Raw genomic sequence first — 22,562 nt, 5'->3', positions numbered from 1 at the left:
GTTTTCGCAAAACCTGTTTTAAATGTGTTTTAGATATTTTTATGCAATTCTGTTGAACTGCAGACTCAGAAATGACACATGAGCAAAATTCTGTGGGCAAAAGGTCCATTGCCAAAAGTGTTAACTCGCAACAAAATGGATAAGTACATAATCAAATTAATAAATCGCTGATAAACCATACGTCAAAATCACATTGACGTCATTTATTTGATGAATGTTGAAATTATTATTTTTTTTTTACTACTAGAGAAGAAATATCTCTATAACCTACCACAAACAACAAATACTTTAGTTAAATGTTTTATTTTTGTATATTGTGATGTATACTGATTTATGATGTTATTCTGACTATTTACCCATGCTTTTACACAGCCTATTCTTTTAAAATGCTTATTAAAAGTGAATGCTCACCATGATAGAATTTCCTCTAGACAATTATTGATAAATACATTGTCGACGATATTGTTATACCTTCAGATAACCTATTGTAATGTTATTATAGCATATTATATTCAAAAACATATATGTTTGATGAAGCAGTAGCTTGATATAAAAGAAAGAGAATTCAATTATTTTCTCTAAAAGGACTTACCTAGGACTCCTAAAAGCAGTACCAGGCTACTCAGCAGAAAAGCCATGCATCTAATCAAATGTATTAAGTGATTATTAGGATCAGAAATGCTAGACCTTTTTCACATGTATCTCCGACTTGAAATAAATTGCATCCCAAAACAAGGTTCCTTTTATGTATCACTGTGGATTTCAACATTTCCTGCACAGTTTTTTTTAATCCTTTTCTTTCCATCCTTCCCCTTTTAGGACAGTTTGGTTCAGATTGTTCTGAATATTTACCTCAATAATAAGCTTTTGAAAAATCTATGTCATATATTAAACAGAAAATAATTGTTTTAACGTTACATTAGCCTATGTGAAAAAATTAAATAAAATACATATTTTTGGCGCTTTTGACAAGTTTTGTGCCTAAATTATGTCATTCATAAATTTCAACTGGGCCTAAATGGTTTTACACAATTTAATAGGTCAATTCATTTTTCTTACATTTCTAAATTTCTTTGCAGAAGCCATCAATCAGATTATGAAATATGGATGGAGTTTACTTAAAGTTAGCCTACTTTTCAGGGCTTGAAAGAAAAAAAAAACAATATTTATGTGAACTAGAGTTGACATTTGACATCCTAATAGGGTGATGTGTACACAGTCCAGTTTTGCAGTTCATACTGACTCATATGGCCAGTTCAGACTGGTACTTCCTTTGGTATGTGATCACTCGTTTCTTGTTTCGTTAAACTGGTAGCCTAAAGACAGATTATTCTATATCTTTTTCAATAGGACACCTTTCCTCAGCTCAGTGCTTTTGTAATTTGTTAGTCTATTTTCCTCCTCCAGGGAGCAGCCATGAGACGTTTAGTTAGGTTTCAACACTGTTAGCCTATTATGCAAGTTTTCTCAGTAGTCTTGTTTACTGTCCTCTTTAACGTCTCAAATGTCACTTCAGTGTATACAGTGATTGACTTCTTTGCATTAAAGTGTTTTTCCTTTCTCCAATAATACCTAGACCTGTTTTCATATAGCCTATCATTTTTCTTTAAGGTGCTGTGATTTACCCCTGTAATCTTTGTGATTAATGATTAAATATTTATTTTTTATTATAAGTAAATTAAAGCTGATTATTTTATTTTTGACGTCTTCTCACCTTGTATAGGACTTAATCTATCAGTGATGACAAAACTAATAGCTCCTATAATATGTACGGTATAGAGCATATGTGGCCCTAGAAATTATTTGGATTATAAAGTCACACTTATTTTAAATGATACATGATAGAATTGAACAAAATTCTAACCAAGTAACATTTATTTTGAAGAAAGTTAGCAAATTTATAATTTTTTTAAGTTAGACATATATTTTATATATAACTTTTCTGATAACATTCATGGCCGCCACTGTATGTAATAAAACCTGTTTATGCATTTGTATAATTTTTTTTTTAAATAAAATAAACCTTTATATGCATCAGCTTCACTGATCCTTTTAAATGATATTTATTTATATTATTTATAACTGCTCTAAAGCAAAGACACTACTCTTGTTTACCTTTGACATTCATTTAATTCCTTTTTCATTCACAAGCATCTGAAGTCATCTCATCATGGGATGTCAAATAAGCTCTCCATTAATAACACAGTCCTACTCTAATTATTTGACCTATTAACTTCTTACCATATTATTGCATATTGCACATTTCTAAGATGCATCACTGCATTTTATTACATTTTTAAATAGTGAATTTGGCATACTTTTTCACAGCAATTTTTTCTTTCTTTCTTTTTTTCTTTCTTTATTCTTGTATTTACCTGCTTTATGCATTGCCACTGCTCCAAAACACATTCCTGTGCTCGGGTCCAACTGGGTGATGGGTAACACTTGACCTCATAATATCCAGCTGTATCATCTTTCTATGGGGCATTTTGTTGTGAAGCTATCGCATGATTTTCCATGTTATAGTACAGACATCATGTAGATGGAAGCATGTTGATCTATTACATAAATTGGTACTATTACATAAATCTTATGACCGACTTGTTTCATTTACATAAGGTTGGCAAATTTGCATCACAAAGTTTATTAGTTTATGTTAAAAAATATGTAATCAAAATGGATGGAAATTTTACATGCAATTGAAATACAAAATTCTTAAGAATTAGGCATAAATATTTTTTTGAGTGTAGTTAGCACATAATGAATCATTGAAATGGTTTAATAACATTTTGCTGTGGTTACACTCGAATTGGTAAAAAATAGATGAAGGTTGTTCAAAGGGAAGTCGTGGCCTAATGGTTAGAGAGTCGGACTCCGAATCGAAAGGTTGTGAGTTCGAGTCCCGGGCCGGCAGGAATTGTGGGTGGGGGGAGTGCATGTACAGTTCTCTCTCCACCTTCAATACCACGACTTAGGTGCCCTTGAGCAAGGCATCGAACCCCCAACTGCTCCCCGGGCGCCGCAGCATAAATGGCTGCCCACTGCTCTGGGTGTGTGCTCACAGTGTGTGTGTGTGTGTTCACTGCTCTGTGTGTGTGCATTTCGGATGGGTTAAATGCAGAGCACAAATTCTGAGTATGGGTCACCATACTTGGCTGAATGTCACTTCACTCACTTCACTCACTCACTAAAACGTAGACAGTTCATTCTACCCAGCATGTATGTAAAATAGTACCTGAGAGAGAAAGAGGGAGTGGGAGATGGAGAAAGGGAGAGAAAAGAGCCAGCAAAGAGAGAGTCAATGAAACATTCTTTAATTTATTAGTTTCTCGAAATGTAATGGTGCTAATTTCCTTTATGGCCTACTCAAGAAGCCTCATCCCTTGATGACACAATCTTATCATTAAGTAGTCCAAGTGCACAGTGTTTGGTCCTGTTTGTGATGTAGTTTGTTTACTGGGAATTGTTAAAGGGATACTGCACTCTACGAACAAAGCTTTTACAGGTTTGGAACAACATGGGGGTACGTGATTAATTGCAAAATTTTCATTCTGGAGTGGAGTACCCCTTTAATTCTGTGCAGTTAAAGTAATAGTAAAATGAAATAAAAAATACTTTTATGTTTGTATTACACTTTAATCATTATTAGTGCTCCTTTTTCATATATTGTATCATGTTGCTCCATTCAACTGTCTTTATAATAAGCTTTGCTTGAAAGGTTTGTACATATAATATATAATATTCTCACATACACCAACTAAGTATATTAGTATTGAGTTATAAGTTTACTCAGAAGGTATGCAAACAAACAGATGAACTTTCTTTAAAGAAAAAACAAGTAGAAGTGAAGTGAAGACTGGGGAGGAGAGACAAAAGAGAACTTTCTTTAAGTTACATCTGACAAATCCTGACTGTCAGACAAAACTATACTGTAGTTACTTTAGATGTCAAGCCTGAAACTGCATTGTTGAATCAAAGGACACAGCTTCCTTATAAAACTGGTTCATATAGTAAGAAAACTGTTTTTTTTTTTTTTTTTTAGAAAATATCTAATATCTTTAGAAAATATTTGTTTATGGAGATTACATTCTTGATGAAATTCTATGAAGCCTGAACCAGTACGACAAGTTATGTTGACCTACATAGGGCTGGTTTCTCAAAACAAATTTAATTTTAGTGTTCTATTTAATTTAATGTAATACAAGTTTTCTGTCTAGGTGAGTGACCAGGCCTTTTTTAACCAAATAGATCATTCAAATTACACCTTAAAAATGTTTTGGACAATTAAGCCCTAATTAAATATGTATAAATCTCTTTGCGTTATAATACAAAATTATATTAAAAAAAAATATATAATTATAAACAAACTAAAGATTAGGTTGCGTTTTGGACATCATTATTATTTTTCAGATTCTTAAGTGTGCTGACAGCTTTGTAGGGAGTTGGATGAAAGACAAGGTTACTTTTTAACCATATGAATACCACATGAAAGGCTGTAGGTTAATTATACAAGTGGAGAGCACCAACTTCCGGCTGTCCATCTGTGACCGTTTCATGCTTCTGGAGAGTCACTTACCTGCAAAGTTTAATTCCATCACACCTGGCTGTCATTTTCAAGCCAACTCAAATACATTGATTAGTTGATTCAGGTATAACTAAAAGGTGTTGAAACTAAACTCTGCAGGAGAGTGGCTCTTGACACAGAGACAGGATAAAGCCTCTTCCATCTTTGTGTTCCGGAGGTAACAACAGGTTACATTATTAGGACAGTTTTTGAGTCTGTGCTGAACTGCACAACTGAAGCATTTGTCCATTCATTGCCCAGCAGATCAACGCTGTCATTTGCCTAACAAAAATAAAAAAAAAATCATAAAAATAAAATCTACAGTCTTCAAAGTTTATCATTGTGTTGTTTCTGCGGTCTAAATGAGTATTTTAATTTTTTTACTTATTTTATTTCTCAAAACAGTATTTAGCATTTTGTTATATAATATTTCTGAAATTGTTAAAGATTTACTTACAGTGAGGTGTGTTATTTCTGTTTCTTCCTCTTTTGTGATTGCATTTGCTGAAATGGTCAGAAAAAAATTATTTTATTTATTTTTAAAGTATAGACGAGAAACAAATTATAGTAAATACTGACAAGTGAATGCTTATTGAACAGTTAAGTGTATGATATAATAACATGCATCATAAAACAGGAGTATAATAATAATAATAATAAGAGGTCTTACTATGCCATGACCACAATTTCCAGGAAATCACAGGTAAGATTAATATAAGCAGTGCACCACAAACTAGTGCAATCACCCAAATACAGTCTCTGAAACAAATAAGGAATTTGTTAGACTTATACTTAAGCAGTATCAAATAGATCCAAACAGATGTTAAATACAGTAGTACTTATGTTTTACAGAAGTATATTTTGACCTTACCTGCTTTCATAAGGGGTTTTGGGTTCACATGTCAGATCTTTAGATGACAGAGTAACTGTAGAGTTACTGTCAACATGTGGAGTTGTTGATCTGCTGGTTAGTGTTGTCCTAACTGTACTACTGCTGTGTGATGGGTCATGTTTTGAGTTCTCCGTTGTGGTTGGATAGGATGAGGACTGTGTCATTGAATGAAACTGCTCCGGTGATGCCGTAGATGTCTGGTCAGTTTTTTCTGTCTGAACTGATGTACTTTCAGGTAATTTTGATTGTGTGGGTGCAAGTGTTGCTACTGAATTATGGTTGTGTACATCAAAAGAGCTAGATGAAGTGAAAGATTGTGCTGTCGTAAACATGAAAGGTCCTGTAAAAAAAACACACAAAAAAAAACAGATATGACATATTTGACACATTGCTGCTTGTTTTCCTAAACTACATTTTATATCAGAAATGGAATGTGCTGTTGTGATTTACCCAGAAACTCATTATGAAATCCATTTGTTGGCATGTGATCCTGTTACCTTCAAAGGGGAAGTGTGTAATTTCTTGAATATTATAAAACTAAGAACTCAGGACATAAGAGCCAGCCCCAAAGAAATGAAATTAGAGTCTATAAAATATTTGTTCTTATCTAGCTTGATGTGTTGAGAGAAGACATTGGATGATTTCCACCCAAAGTCTAAAAACTTTTCACTCAAAAAATGTATTTGTTTGGTCACCCCTACATAGCAACCCTGGCTCAACCAATGTCATGAGTTTGGGGCGGGGCTATCGGTTTAGCCATCCAATGACTGATGAGGGAGTTTTCGAGAAACCTGTTTCAAATGTGTTTAAGATATTTTTTTGCTATTCTGTTGAACTGCAGACTCAAATGACACAAGCAAAATTCTGTGGGCAAAAGGTCCATTGCCAATAGTGTAAACTCACAACAAAATGGATAAGTACATATTCAAATTAATAAATCGCTGATAAAGCATTTTTATATTATTTCAAATACATGGCCTAATCAGTTACTGGTTCAATCTTTGTAATGGAAATTTTTGTTTTGTTACATAGACCTCACAGTTTGAACTTCACTGGATGTTATTTTTAATATCTAAGGTAAATTACCCACTGTAAATATAACTATGGCTATTATAATCTTGAGAATGGAAGCCCGTTTCCACCAGACACATACAAAAAAAATGACTGACATTTCTTTGCATCTCACAAATTCTTGCAGTTGAGCATTATAAAGTGAGAATATCATCATATAAAGGTGCATTTGTATGCTGTAAAGTCAAAATTGCGAGATATAAATCACGAAACTTAACTCACAATTGCAAATTTATATCACACAATTCTGAGAATAGAGATCAAATTTGCGAGCTATAAACTTACAATCTTGAGAAAAAGTAAGAATTGCAAGATATAAACTCATTATTGAAAAATTATGAGGTATAAATTCCCAATTGTTTTATTTATTTATTTTTTATATATAATTACGCAGTGTCGTGTCTGGTAAGGATGTGTGGTGTTAATCCAATGTACATGTTAATGATATGTGAAATGTGATCATTTCTTACTTGTGTTGGCATCTGTAATGGGTTGTCTTGAATCAACATTGATATGAACAGGAACCTGCACATCCCCAGCCATACACCAATACCAGCCTGCATCTTTCTTCTTCAGCCCTGTCAGTGTCACTGTATAAACGCCATCATTTGTATCATTTATCTGTAGAGCTGCACCAAGGGATGGCTCTATATCCTGAGCCGTTTGACAGGAGTGCAGATCTCCACTTCTGCACCATTTTCTCTCAGTATCTTTAAATTTGTCACTGTAGAGACACTGTACAGTAACATTGCCACCCTCTTCACCTGACACCATGTTGCTGGCTGCTGACAGATCTGGAGTACCTGAAAATAATCAAGCAACAAAATCAATAAGTGATTTAACTGATGAACTATCAAATGCTTTGTACTAGTGGTACTTAAGTATCTCAAAATCATTTACCCTCAGTGACGGTAAGTTCTAGAGATATTCTGAGATAGGAACCTCGTGTTTTGACTGCACACCAGTAGCGGTTCGAATCACTGCTGCGCAGGTTTGTCATGGTCAGGGTTGTTACCAGTTCATCTGGGTTGTTGTAAAAGCTGATGCCGGGTCGCTTCTCTTGGTTGGTAGGTCGCAGTTTCAAGGAAGAAAGCCAGTTCTTGCCTATGAACCAGAACTTTTCCAAGTTCTTATGAAGACTATGGTAGTGACAGGGAATGGTGACAGATCCTCCACTCTGAGCCGTTATCTTGCTGACTGTCCATAGAGAGTTGCTTCCTGGGAGTCACAATATTTTAATATTCTCTAGTAATATTTTCTTTGGAAATCTCACCCAGCAATATGATATAAAAAAAATGTGTTTGCTCTGGCTACTTCACACACAATGGTTTTACCATTACTCAAATACACACTGGTGAGGTCTAGTCTTCTCGGTTTCATAAAAAAAAAAAAAACAAAAAAAAAAACATTTTGCTTCAATGTAAACAGCTGCAGAAATAGGGTCAAGAATGACAAGGCAGCACAAGACAGTTTAAAACCCTGTTACCCACTTCTACTTCACAAAGAATCACTTTAATGCTACCCAAATTCACTCAATCATATCTAACCTTATTTATTTTATATCCCCAAAAGCATTTCAGACTTATGTGAACAACTGCACACATACAGCAAGTTCACCAAATCTGGCAAGGCCACAAAGACAATAACAAAATCTGTAACCATTTCTATCCTAGAAATGTATGTCTCTGATAAGAACACGCTCTTAAAACAATAAAAGTGCTTAAACGGTTCTTTACAGCGATGCTATAGATTAAGAACCATTCAGTCTACTCTTTAAAGAACCATGTCTTTCTTACCTTTTTATAATCTGAAGAACAGATACACAGTAAGATCACCTAATCACAAGGAAACATTGTTATCGTAATTCGTTGCACCGTTCTACAGCGACCTCTTGGTCACTGATTTCGACATCGACACACAGTATTTTTTATATAGTCTGTTCTTTAACAGTCCGGCCAGTAGATGGGACTGTCAGTCGATTGATTTCGACAAACTTTCACTGATTCAAAGCGCTGATGAGTTAATAAACTGTTCAGTGTTCAGCCAAATCGAGAGCCTGAGTCTAACTGCTATACTTAATAATTCAATAAATTTCATATTGTCTCAAAACACATGGCAAAAAAAGAGGATGTTTGTTAAGGGCACGTTTAAAATTCTCCTCTGTCGCAATGTCCGACGAGCATGATTACGTCAAAATCACATTGACGTCAGTTAATTGATGAATGTTGAAATTATTATTTTTTTGTACTACTAGAGAAGAAATATCTATAACCTAACACAGATAACAAATACTTTAGTTAAAGATGTTTTATTTTTGTATATTGTGATGTATAGTGATTTATGATGTTATTCTGACTATTCACTCATGCTTTTACACAGTCTATTTTTTTTAATGTTTATTAAAAGCGAATGCTCACCATGATAGAATTTCCTCTAGACAATAATTGATAACTACATTGTCGACGATATTGTTATACCTTCAGATAACCTATTGCAATGTTATTATAGCATATTATATTCAAAAACATATATGTTTGATGAAGCAGTAGCATGATATAAAAGAAAGAGAATTCAATTATTTTCTCTAAAAGGACTTACCTAGGACTCCTAAAAGCAGTACCAGGCTACTCAGCAGAAAAGCCATGCGTCTAATCAAATGTATTAAGTGATTATTAGGATCAGAAATGCTAGACCTTTTTCACATGTATCTCCGACTTGAAATAAATTGCATCCCAGAACAAGGTTCCTTTTATTTATCACTGTGGATTTCAACATTTCCTGCACAGTTTTTTTTATCCTTCTTTCCTGTCATCCTTCCCCTTTTAGGACAGTTTGGTTCAGATTGTTCTGAATATTTACCTCAATAATAAGCTTTTGAAAAATCTATGTCATATATTAATCAGAAAATAATTGTTTTAACGTTACATTAGCCTATGTGAAAAAATAAAATAAAATAAATATTTTTGGCGCTGTTGACAAGTTTTGTGCCTAAACTATTTCATTCATAAATTTCAACTGGGCCTAAATGGTTTTACACAATTTAATAGGCCTAATTCATTTTTCTCCACATTTCTTTGCAGAAGCCATCAGATTATGAAATATGGAAGGAGTTTACTTAAAGTTAGCCTACTTTTCAGGGCTTGAAAGAAAAAAAAAAACAATATTTATGTGAACTAGAGTTGACATTTGACATCCTAATAGGGTGATGTGTACACAGTCCAGTTTTGCAGTTCATACTGACTCATATGGCCAGTTCAGACTGGTACTTCCTTTGGTATGTGGTCACTCGTTTCTTGTTTCGTTAAACTGGTAGCCTAAAGACAGATTATTCTATATCTTTTTCAACACCTTTCCTCAGCTCAGTGCTTTTGTAATTTGTTAGTCTATTTTCCTCCTCCAGGGAGCAGCCATGAGACGTTTAGTTAGGTTTCAACACTGTTAGCCTATTATGCAAGTTTTCTCAGTAGTCTTGTTTACTGTCCTCTTTAACGTCTCAAATGTCACTTCAGTGTATACAGTGATTGACTTCTTTGCATTAAAGTGTTTTTCCTTTCTCCAATAATATCTAGACCTGTTTTCATATAGCCTATCATTTTTCTTTAAGGTGCTGTGATTTACCCCTGTAATCTTTGTGATTAATGATTAAATATTTATTCTTTATTATAAGTAAATAAAAGCTGATTATTTTATTTTTGACGTCTTCTCACCTTGTACAGGACTTAATCTATCAGTGATGACAAAACTAATAGCTCCTATAATATGTACGGTATAGAGCATATGTGTCCCTAGAAATTATTTGGATAATAAAGTCACACTTATTTTAAATGATACATGATAGAATTGAACAAAATTCTAACCAAGTAACATTTATTTTGAAGAAAGTTAGCAAAATTATAATTTTTTTTAAAGTTAGACATATATTTTATATATATAAAACTTTTGTGATAACATTCATTGGCAGAACTGTATGTAAAAAACCTGTTTATGCATTTGTAAAAATGTTTTTTTTTTTAATAAAATAAACCTTTATATGCATCAGCTTCACTGATCCTTTTAAATGATATTTATTTATATTATTTATAACTGCTCTAAAGCAAGAACACTACTCTTGTTTACCCTTGACATTCATTTAATTCCTTTTTCATTCACAAGCATCTGAAGTCATCTCATCATGGGATGTCAAATAAGCTCTCCATTAATAACACAGTCCTACTCTAATTATTTGACCTATAACCTACTTACCATAATATTGCATATTGCACATTTCTAAGATGCATCACTGCATTTTATTACATTTTTAAATAGTGCATTTGGCATACTTTTTCACAGCAATTTTTCTTTCTTTCTTTTTTTCTTTCTTTATTCTTTTATTTACGTGCTTTATGCATTGCCACTGCTCCAAAACACATTCCTGTGCTCGGGTCCAACTGGGTGATCGGTAACACTTGACCTTTCTATGGGGCATTTTGTTGTGAAGCTATCGCATGCTTTTCCATGTTACAGTACAGACATCACGTAGATGGAAGCATGTTGATCGCGATCCTGAGAGTTGACGTGTACCCGTTTCCTCTCTCCAATTGGTCACCATCGATATCAACGTAGTGCTGTGGGCGTGTCACTGTGCAAGAACACAAACTTTAAAAGAGTTGTCAACAACAACAGGGGACTCAAGACAAGACAACCCCAGACTGAATAAAGAACTGCTCGCGAAACTCGAGGATATACTGAAAACTTCTACACTGAAAAGCGACGGCTTTGTTTAGATATCTGACAACATACAACGTTTTTGTTTTGAGTTCGGATATTTAGATCATCCAAGATGAAGTTTGTAAGATATATAATGAGGAATGCTGCAATGCTAAATGCACCAAAGCATATCGATTACTACGCGAAATTTTCTCCATCACCGCTGTCAATGAAGCAGTTTCTGGATTTCGGTAAGTTAAAATATATATATACAGGCTATAGGCCTATGCAAAATATTTTTGCATGCAATGTTTTAATTCCAGTGATAGCTAATTGTGCACACTTAGCATGCGTATTGCACAAAACATTCGATAATCCTTTTGTTATAAAATACATTTGCTCGAGTATTATGTTTGTTTTTCATTAATATTGGAGTTTTGGAGTTTTCAGACTGTCGCGTTGTCTTTTCAGGATCCACAAACGCGTGCGAGAAAACATCTTTCGCTTTTCTCAGACATGAGCTCCCCGTCAGACTAAGCAACAGTTTGAAGGAGATCAACCTTTTACCAGACAAACTGATAATGACTCAATCCGTTCAACTAGTTCACAGCTGGTAAGTGGATGCCCTGGGTTATCAGACAAAAAAGTATTAACTAACTTTTTAAAAGTCCCATCTGTCTTGTAGTTTGAGTTAAGACAGCAAGATAAATCATGTTTGTGCGTTATCTAATACATTACTACAAATATCAATCATAATTAAAAAAAACTATTTTACACGCGTGCATTATGTAATGTGTCCCACGCCTCTTAACTGAACGATGAACTTTACCCCAGTTCCTCAGCCTGGTGTTTTCCTAGTAGAGGCCACTTCTACTGTACATTACACACTCAGCATTTTAAAGTTCACGATCAAGCTTCATCCGGTTTCCATTAGGCTACAACTTGCATTTTAGGAACAAAGTTGTAGCCTAATCTTATAGGAATCATCACATTACTTCTTACTATAGCACTTCTCCTCCTTACTAATTTTCTACGCTAGTTTATAGTTTGGGGTTCTTGACCCTGTGAAATGAAGTTGTGGTGTAAATCTTAGCCTAAAACATTTTCTTTAAAAAACGTGCGTGTAAATGCTTGCTTACGAGCCTATTGGATGTAGTTTGGTGTTAAAATACCGTTGCACACCCCCACTTGTTTACTAGACTGCGGGAACGATTATGTAACGGATCCTGCGGATCACTTCAGAAAGTGAAATATGAGAAGGTGCGCGCGCAGACTTGTTTCCGAGAACTGACATGGAACAACAGTAGGTTCTAGTGTACTCGAGAATAACAACCAGGAGAGAAACTCATGCATAGAAGCAGTTAACATAAAAATAATAATAATAATAATAAAAAAGTGAAAAAAATCTATAGTTTTTATTAATAGCTAGGCAAGGTAAGGCAAGGGAAGGGAAGTTTATTTATATAGCACATTTCGTACACCATGGTAATCCAAAGTGCTTTACATAAAAGAAAGTAAAATAATCATGAAGAAAAAAAAATAACAAAAATAAAACAAGCAATTTTAAAATTTTAAAATGATTAAAACATTTACTTGAAATGAATTTAAAAACAGTTAGAAAATTATTTTACATTAAAAAAAAAAAAAAAACAGTGAAAATATAGTGCAATCAGTACGGCCATAGCACAGTGCTCATTCAATAAATCCACAGCTAAATAGATGTGTTTTGAGTCTAGATTTAAATGAGACTAGTGTTTTAGCACATCTGATCTCTTCTGGAAGCTGATTCCAACTGCGGACGGCATAGTAACTAAAGGCGGACTCCCCTTGTTTTGTGTGAACCCTTGGTATTTCTAACTGACTCCATCCTAGTGATCTGAGTGGTCTGTTAGGTTTATATTCAGTGAACATATTTGCAATATATTACGGTCCTAGGTCATTTAGTTACTTATATACGAGTAAAAGTACTTTAAAATCAATCTTAAATGTAACTGGAAGCCAGTGTAAGGACCTGAGGACTGGTGTGATATGCTCAGATTTTCTGGTTCCAGTCAGAATCCTGGCAGCAGCGTTCTGGATGAGCTACAGCTGTCTAATGGTCTTTTTGGGAAGGCCGGTGAGGAGCCCATTACAATAGTCCACCCTGCTGGTGATAAAGGCATGAACTAGTTTCTCCAAGTCTTGGCTGGAAACAAAACATCTAATTCTTGCAATGTTTTTTAAATGATAGTATGCTGATTTAGTTACTGCTTTGACATGACTATTGAAACTAAGGTCTGTCTCCAGAATCACACCAAGATTCCTGACTTGATTTTTAGTTGTTTGACCCCTAGAGTCAAGGTATGCATTCACCTTGAAAACTTCATCTTTGTTTCCAAATGCAATGTTCAGTTTTTCCTTGTTTAACTGAAGAAATTTCTGGCACATCCAACAATTAATTTCATCAATGCATTGGTAGAGGGAGTCAATTGGGCTGTAGTCATTTGGAGATAAGGCTAGGTAAATCTGGGTATCATCTGTGATAGACAATTTGGTTCTTTCTCAGTATTTGACTTAGTGGAAGCATATACAGGCTAAACAAGAGCGGTGCAAGAATTGAGCCTTTTGGGTCTCCACATGTCATGGACGTCCACTTAGACGTATGCTCTCCTAGACTCACATAATAGCCTCTCCCTTCTCAGTATGACCTGAACCATTTGAGTACCATCCCAGAAAGCCCAACCCAGTTTTCCAGTCTCTCTAGTAGTATGTTATGATCGACAGTGTCAAACGCAGCACTGAGATCTAGCAAAACCAGCACCGATATTTTGCCAGAGTCACAATTTAAGCGAATATCATTTATTATCTTAATGAGTGCTGTCTCTGTGCTGTGATGCGGTCGAAAACAAGATTGAAAATTCTCCAGGTATCCATTTGAGTGTAAGTATTTGTTCAGCTGATTAAAAACCACCTTTTCTATAATTTTGCCTATAATAGGAAGATTAGATATTGGTCTAAAATTGCTCAAAATGGTGTTATCAAGATTGCTCTTTTTCAGGAGGGGCTTAACAACTGCAGTTTTTAGGGAGTTTGGAAACGTCCCAGAAAGAAGTGAGGCATTCACCACTTCTAAAAGATCTGCTTCTAAGCAGTTAAGCACACTTTTGAAAAAAATGTGGGAAGTGTGTCAAGACAGCAGGTTGATGATTTTAGGTGCTGCACTATGTCTTCCAGAATTTTGCTATCAATTGCTTCAAAAATCGACATAGTATCTTTTTGATTTTGTGGCCTAATCTGTCTGACCTCTGCATTACTTGAGGATGTGCTAATCGCCTTCCTGATATTGATGATCTTCTCAGAAAAGAAGGATGCAAGCTCATTGCATTTGATTTGCTGTCTGATAGCATTTCACTGGGAATCTGACTTGGGGGGGGGGGGGGGGGGGGGGTGTTGTCAGTCTCTCAACAGTGGCAAAAAGAGTACGAGTGTTATTTAAGTTACTGTTTATAAGGTTTGAGAAGAAATTCTGTCTATCTCTGGCTAGTTTCACATTAAAAGCATGAAGGCTGTCTTTATAGATGCTATATTAAATTTCAAGTTTTGTCTTCCGCCACATCCGCTCTGCTTTCTGCATTGTCTTTTCATAGTCTGAACTGCTGTTGATCTTCTCCAAACTGATTTCTGTCTGTTTGTTTTCTTACTGACTATTATTGGAGCAATATCATCAATAACATTCTTAACTTTTGAGTTGAAGGAATCAAGGAGAATATCAACAGAGTCTGCAGAAATGCTTGGTGTTAAAGATATAGCCTCTATAAATAGTACACTTCTATCTCTTCCAGAAGGAGATGCATAAACGAGAACACATCTAGATTCTGTGGTAGCAGAGATCAATATATCAAAGAAAATACAGAAGTGATCAGATAGTGCTATGTCCTTAATAACAATGGATGAAATGTTTAGACCCTTACTGATGATTAAGTCTAGAGTATGTCCACCTTTGTGTGTTGGTCCATGCACATGCTGAATCAGGTCAAAAGTGTTTAGAACCATTATCATTTCTTTTGTAGTTTTGTTTTCTGCATTATCTATGTGAATATTAAAATCCCCTGCAATTGCAAAACAGTCAAACTCTGAGGAAATCATTGATAAAATTTCTGTGACCTCTTCAACAAATGCTGGAGAGTATTTTGGAGGCCTGTAAATAATAATAAACAGAATGCGTGGAGCACCTTTCAGCACAATCCCTAGATATTCAAAAGACAAGTACTGACCAAATGACACTTGCTTGCATTGATAGACATCTTTAAATAGAGCAGTTACACCTCCACCTCTCCTAACAGTCCTGCAGACACTCATGTAAGTGAAGTTAGGAGGGGCTGCTTCATTGAGGACTGTTGCACTGCAGCTGTCTTCTACAACCCGAATTCCTGAAAAGTTGGGACGTTTTTTAAATTTTAATAAAATGAAAACTAAAAGACTTTCAAATCACATGAGCTAGGGCTGGGCGATATATCAAATATTAGCGATACTATCGGAATAATTTTGACGACGATGTACAATTTGAATATATCGGGAATATCGAATATTTCAAATTCAAGCATACTTTCCCAAAAGAACGCGCCGAATGGCCAAAAAAGGAACCTGTAACTGCTGACTGCTCTACGCCCCTCTACTACGAGAGCTGTAATGATAGCTGTTGCCAGATAACAAGAGTTTAAATCTCCCAATCAGAGCTCCACTGTTACAAGGATACATTTTCTTCCCGGTGTTTGCTTATTTTAAGCAATCTGGCAACCATGCGCACGTGCTCACTCCTCATTGCGGAAGAGCCGCTGACGATAATCTGAAAACACTAACAAGCTGGAATTGAGCGATCTAATGAAAGCGTCGTTCAGCCGGTCTGTGTTCTGTCGTGAGATCTCAACTGTATTGTTTGCATTTGTGATCGCAAAATAAATGCACTTACTCGACCGCTGATGTTTGAATAGAGAAACATAGGCTATGGCCATTTGGAATTACTATTGGGGAATTTCACTGATATGTTTACCAGTTTCCATAATATAGACAAAGAAAATGCAAAAGTCTTTGGTATTCATTTATATATATTTATATATAAGAAATAGCTATGTGCTTCAGCAACTAGCTCCCCATCTAAGAGGGTTTTTAGTGAGTACATAGTGAGTACACTCAGTAAGAACATAGTTTCATGCCACAGAGCTTCTCTTAAAACCACAGACAGTTGACAGACTTGTGTTCTTAGCTTAAAAACTTGTTAAAAAATGTAAATAAAATACTTATCCCAGTTGCATAGTTTAAATTGTGAATTGCATGCACTAAAATTGCAACAAAAGTTGACAGAATGCACTTTCTGTAACTGTTACTTAATTTGCACTGCTTCAGTTACATATAGGCCTACATGTATTCATTAATAAAAAGCAGTAAGTGATCTCTTGGTCTAGATTTTTTAACTGCTTAAATTAGCTGTTTAATCTAAATGTTTTTTTTTTTATGGGCAAAAGAAAATCATGTTTTATTTTTTATTATTTAAATGCAAACATATCGAGATATATATCGAATATCGTAAAAAATGTGACAATATCGAGATATCTTTTTTTTTTTGTATATCGCCCAGCCCTAACATGAGCCAATATTTTATTCACAATAGAACATAGACAACATAGCAAATGTTTAAACTGAGAAAGTTTACAATTTTATGCACAAAATGAGCTCATTTCAATTTTGATTTCTGCTACAGGTCTCAAAATAGTTGGGACGGGGCATGTTCACCATGGTGTAGCATCTCATTTTCTTTTCAAAACAGTTTGAAGACGTCTGGGCATTGAGGCTATGAGTTGCTGGAGTTTTGCTGTCGGAATTTGGTCCCATTCTTGCCTTATATAGATTTCCAGCTGCTGAAGAGTTCGTGGTCGTCTTTGACGTATTTTTCGTTTAATGATGCGCCAAATGTTCTCTATAGGTGAAAGATCTGGACTGCAGACAGGCCAGGTTAGCAACCGGACTCTTCTACGACGAAGCCATGCTGTTGTTATAGCTGCAGTATGTGGTTTTGCATTGTCCTGCTGAAATAAACAAGGCCTTCCCTGAAATAGACGTTGTTTGGAGGGAAGCATATGTTGCTCTAAAACCTTTATATACCTTTCAGCATTCACAGAGCCTTCCAAAACATGCAAGCTGCCCATACCGTATGCACTTATGCACCCCCATACCATCAGAGATGCTGGCTTTTGAACTGAACGCTGATAACATGCTGGAAGGTCTCCCTCCTCTTTAGCCCGGAGGACACGGCGTCCGTGATTTCCAACAAGAATGTCAAATTTGGACTCGTCTGACCATAAAACACTATTCCACTTTGAAATAGTCCATTTTAAATGAGCCTTGGCCCCTTTTTGCATGATAGAGCTTTATTTGGCATCTGCTGATGGCACGGCGGATTGTGTTTACCGACAGTGGTTTCTGAAAGTATTCCTGGGCCCATTTAGTAATGTTATTGACACAATCATGCCGATGAGTGATGCAGTGTCGTCTGAGAGCCCGAAGACCACGGGCATCCAATAAAGGTCTCCGGCCTTGTCCCTTACGCACAGAGATTTCTCCAGTTTCTCTGAATCTTTTGATGATGTTATGCACTGTAGATGATGAGATTTGCAAAGCCTTTGCAATTTGACGTTGAGGAACATTGTTTTTAAAGTTTTCCACAATTTTTGTACGCAGTCTTTCACAGATTGGAGAGCCTCTGCCCATCTTTACTTCTGAGAGACTCTGCTTCTCTAAGACAAAGCTTTTATAGCTAATCATGTTACAGACCTGATATCAATTAACTTAATTAATCACTAGATGTTCTCCCAGCTGAATCTTTTCAAAACTGCTTGCTTTTTTAGCCATTTGTTGCCCTCGTGCCAACTTTTTTGAGACCTGTAGCAGGCATTAAATTTTAAATGAGCTAATTAAGTGGATAAAAGTGTAAAATTTCTCCGTTTAAACATTTGCTACGTTATCTATGTTCTATTGTGAATAAAATATTGGCTCATGTGATTTGAAATCCCTTTAGTTTTCATTTTATTAAAATTTAAAAAACGTCCCAACTTTTCCGGAATTCTGGTTGTAGCCATGTTTCATTTAGAAACATAAAATCCAGATTGTTTGTGGTTATAAAGTCATTGATTATTTTTTAGTGAGCGAATGTTTAAAAGTGCTAACTTGATGGCAGTGCTTTGTGTCTTTACATCAATCTTAGTTTGATGCAAAATAGGCCGCAGATTAGATGAGTTTGCCCTTCGGCTTGAGAAGGCCTTAGACTTTCTATCACGTGATAAAACTGAAATAGAGAAAGCTACAGGCCCACTGGGTTCCCGCTTGTTCTGTAAGCATTTGTGAATGTTGCTGTTATTATAGCGGGGACCCGACACATATCACTGAGAGCTGCTATCAGTTGTTTTTGGTTCATCTTCAGCAGATAGAGGCTTATTTTAATATATTTAAAATAAGTATCTGAAATAATTATAGTGTAAAATATTTTTACAATATTTTTATTAGCTTTATAATTTCTATATTAAGTTCCAATTTCAGTTTAGCTTTAGTAATTGTTGTGCTTTTGTAAGACTTTAGAAGTTGTTTAATATTTAATCTAATGTTTATATTTTTATTTTCATCTTCATTTTAAATGGTTTTAATTTAGTCTATTTGAATTTCAGATTTAGTTTTAATCATTTTAGTACTTAAAAATATTTAAACAACTTAGTTTTAAATACGTTTATTTATTTATTATGTTATTTCATTTCAGCTTTGTTTTGAAACACAACTATTTTTAACAGTAGTATATAATTTAGTTTTTTTTTTAATTATATTTTTCAAAACCAAAAAATACGTTTTTTAACAACACTGATAAATGCTTAAAAATTGCAAATCGTTCCTGCAAGCATGAAAAAATTCATTTAGTTTGAGGGTGTTATTGAAGATGAAAAAGTCTTATTGTAACTTTGCAGTGGCATTAATAAAAAATAAATTCCAAAAAAACCTTGCTTTTATGGTGGTGTACAGTACAATCTTTCATTCCCTTTGTCTTTTCGCTTGCTTTCTCAGGTTTATCCAAAGCCTGATGGATATCCTAGAATTCCAAGACAAGAGTCCCAATGACCCTAAAGTTCTTGCTGAGTAGGTTCTTCAAGCCACATACATCTTTTATCAGAAGAGTATTGTTAAAAAATATAAAACGGCAGGATTCATAGAGTTGTTTTGCTGTTTGTCTCCAAAGATTTGTGGACACTCTGGTGACCATCAGGAACAGGCACAATGATGTGGTACCCACCATGGCTGAAGGTGTCATCGAGTATAGGGATGCGTTTGGGGCAGATCCTGTGACATGTCAAAACATTCAGTACTTTCTGGACCGCTTTTACATGAGCCGCATCTCCATTCGCATGCTCATCAACCAGCACAGTAAGCCAGTCTTGTCCTAAATCTAAATCTGTGCTAGTCCTAATACCTGGACTTGGCATCAGTAATCACTTTCTCAGCACTTACAGCTCATTAGATCTTGAAAAATCCAGTCTGCTTTAGTTTGAGTTAATTATTTACTGGATATGAGAGAATGATTAGCTTGCAGTACACCTCTAACCCTCTGTTCCCTTTTATTTCCTGTAATATATCTTTAGCTTTGATCTTTGATGGCTCCACAAATCCAGGACATCCCAGCAGCATCGGGTGCATTGACTCCTGCTGCGACGTCACAAATGTAATTAGAGGTGAGTGCTCTAATGCGAAACTGTTACAGACTCGCGATGCAAATATGACCTTAGCGACAAGTGCAAAATTTATTACTAACATCCTGTGTTCTGCTTTAGATGCATATGAGAGCGCTAAAATGCTCTGTGAGCAGTATTACCTCGGATCCCCTGAGCTGGAGCTTAGAGAGATAAACAGTGAGGAATCAAATACATTCTCCAGATGGTTTTGGGCTGCTTTAAATCATTTAAATTTAGTCCCCAAACCGCAGTATTTTTTATAATGTTTGTTCTCCATTGCAGCAAAGAACAAGTCACGGCCAATCGAGATATCATATGTTCCTTCTCATCTCTTCCACATGGTTTTTGAGCTCTTCAAGGTGGGCATGGTGCTTTATTTCTGCATAATACAGATGCATATGGAATGATAACCAGATTTAGATTATAAATAAATTATTCTTAAATCTCTTTCACTCTAGAACGCAATGAGGGCCACAATTGAGAATCATGAAACAAGCAGCACCTTGCCACCAATCAAAGTCATGGTTGCTCTAGGTGGAGAGGACCTGTCAATCAAGGTAAATGATAGTTCAAATATGATAATTTTACAGAACTTGGGCAGCGAGATTACTACAATATCTTTAACCTATAAAACCCTTAATTAGAATATGAGGCCACCGCCTTGATTGAATCATTCTTCTTAACCACCGGTTCCATCCTCACACAGTAACATCACCGTAGATTCACTGATAACTGATAATGATGTTATATAAACTGTCCTAAAGATTAATATTCTAACCACTCTCGAGATCATTTGTTGTTATGAACAGAAACCAGCTCTGAGTAGTAGTAACGATACTATTAACCTTTGCCCTTTTGGTGGCTGAAGCATGCAACAAAGCAGACATTGAGTTGCAATGCTACTGAATATCCATGTTTGCAAAATTATATTTATCTTATTACACATACACAACGGTCAATCCCCCAGTCTTAGTCATGTAACCCACTCATATTAATCATCTGATGTAATGAAACTCACAAAACACGTCATTGTTCTCTAAACATTCATGTTTCATGTTCCAGATCAGTGACAGGGGCGGTGGCGTTCCGTTTAAGAAGATTGATAGACTTTTTAGCTACATGTATTCAACAGCGCCCAGACCTACTATTGGTGACTATCGGCGGACCCCAATGGTAAGAGCTTAGGCCACTACATAATAGCAGGTGCATATGTTTTTTCATATAAAACTGAAAGTCAAACCTGCCTGTTGTTTCCTCAGGCTGGCTTTGGTTACGGCCTTCCCATCTCCCGCCTGTACGCACGCTACTTCCAAGGTGATCTCCAGCTTTATCCAATGGAGGGCTATGGTACAGATGCTGCAATTCAGCTGAAGGTAAAAACATCTTCGAAAGTGTTAGCTTGCATAAAAATTGAAATTCTGAAACGAATCCTCATGTTGTTCCAAACCTATATGAGGTATAAGCTTTGTTATCATTAAATGGGCTGCGTCAACATTATGATAAACTTCTCCTTTTTTGTTCCTCAAAAGTAAGTCAGTCATATGGGTTTGGATCAATGAGTAATGCACGACTTTGCACTTTTAGGCGAAGTGTTAAACAAACAGCAAGATGGCATATCATAATGAGAGTTTTGCTTACACTAGCCTTATCTGTTGAGTTTGTTGACATTCTTTAAACTTTGGACATTAGATCTGTCAGTCTTCAAATCATTAATCCACAGTCTTCTTCCCGCAGGCCCTGTCTACAGATTCAGTAGAGAAGCTTCCAGTGTTCAACCAAACCGCCTTGCGCCATTACAAATTCAACCAGGAAGCTGATGACTGGTGTGTCCCGAGCAAAGAGCCGCTGAACTTAGCTGCGTACAAGGCTGCAAAGTGAAACACCGAAGCTGGTTGCCTTAAATTCATGACAAATGCCTTCAAGAGATTGCCAAGAAAGGGTGCCATTGAGAATGCATTCAGGGACCAGTGACAGCATTTCCTTATTCAGTTCTCTTTGAGTACTGTTGTCTGGGAACACTTAAACTGCATGTTGAAGAATTTAAGATTCCATACAGTAGATTCCTTAGTACAAAACAAGTTATTACTGTGGTGCCGCTGAAGTGGGTATTTTTCAGCAAAAGCTCAGGGATGCAGAGTCCCGTGTGAGTATGAAAGCCTGGAGTAGCGAGAGTTGATCAAATGCATGTGAACCTGATTGAAGAGCTTAAAACAGGCAGAGAGAAATGTTTGTATTACATAGAAATAAATACTGAAGGCAGAAGAAATGCAGTTGGGATAAGAAGATGAGAGGTCAGAAAAAGTGTATGAATTGTGAGAAGTGTCAAAATAAGGAAGATGTGGCCCAAGGTGTATTTTTCCTCTAAAGAGGCTGGACAGTTTGAAATCATGCTTGATGTGCGAAGTGTGATCAACACTATTCAAGAAAAACATTAATGTAAGCATTTATTAATAGCACTGTACAGTTGTGTTTCATTGTATAATGAATGACCACAAGATGTGTATACTTATTGTTCACAATATTTATCATTTTTAAAAGGACCCTTGTTGTTTGAGTTTTTCATATGAATGAAATAAATCTAATATTTTCTCATTAACACAGATAA

General features: G+C 35.6%; 2 protein-coding genes across 2 annotated transcripts in view; one reads left to right on the top strand and one right to left on the bottom strand.

Moving 5' to 3' along the window:
* si:ch211-264f5.2 (uncharacterized protein LOC570749 homolog) overlaps positions 1-9,283 on the bottom strand; it is a 78,893-nt gene extending 69,610 nt beyond the window's left edge. The window contains exons 1-5 of the mRNA XM_059555750.1: positions 9,126-9,283; positions 7,428-7,745; positions 6,998-7,330; positions 5,436-5,796; positions 5,235-5,323 (exon numbers count right to left, since the gene is read on the bottom strand). Of these exons, the coding sequence (XP_059411733.1) occupies positions 5,235-5,323; positions 5,436-5,796; positions 6,998-7,330; positions 7,428-7,745; positions 9,126-9,171 (1,147 nt within the window). The 5' untranslated portion in view covers positions 9,172-9,283. The remainder of the gene's footprint in view (positions 1-5,234; positions 5,324-5,435; positions 5,797-6,997; positions 7,331-7,427; positions 7,746-9,125) is intronic.
* Positions 9,284-11,186: 1,903 nt separating this feature from the next.
* Positions 11,187-22,562, top strand: LOC132145039 (pyruvate dehydrogenase (acetyl-transferring) kinase isozyme 2, mitochondrial-like). Its single transcript, XM_059555752.1, has 11 exons — positions 11,187-11,464; positions 11,685-11,826; positions 19,296-19,367; positions 19,468-19,652; positions 19,868-19,957; positions 20,057-20,134; positions 20,240-20,316; positions 20,416-20,514; positions 21,020-21,130; positions 21,217-21,330; positions 21,692-22,562. Exons 1-11 carry the CDS (start codon positions 11,347-11,349, stop codon positions 21,833-21,835), a joined length of 1,230 nt encoding a protein of 409 aa, XP_059411735.1. The 5' UTR covers positions 11,187-11,346; the 3' UTR covers positions 21,836-22,562.

This window comes from Carassius carassius, chromosome 8 (assembly GCF_963082965.1).
Source record: "Carassius carassius chromosome 8, fCarCar2.1, whole genome shotgun sequence".
NCBI classification, from domain to species: domain Eukaryota; kingdom Metazoa; phylum Chordata; class Actinopteri; order Cypriniformes; family Cyprinidae; genus Carassius; species Carassius carassius.
The sequence above is the reverse complement of the archived record's forward strand: the minus strand, read 5'-3'. Positions and strand labels throughout refer to the sequence as shown.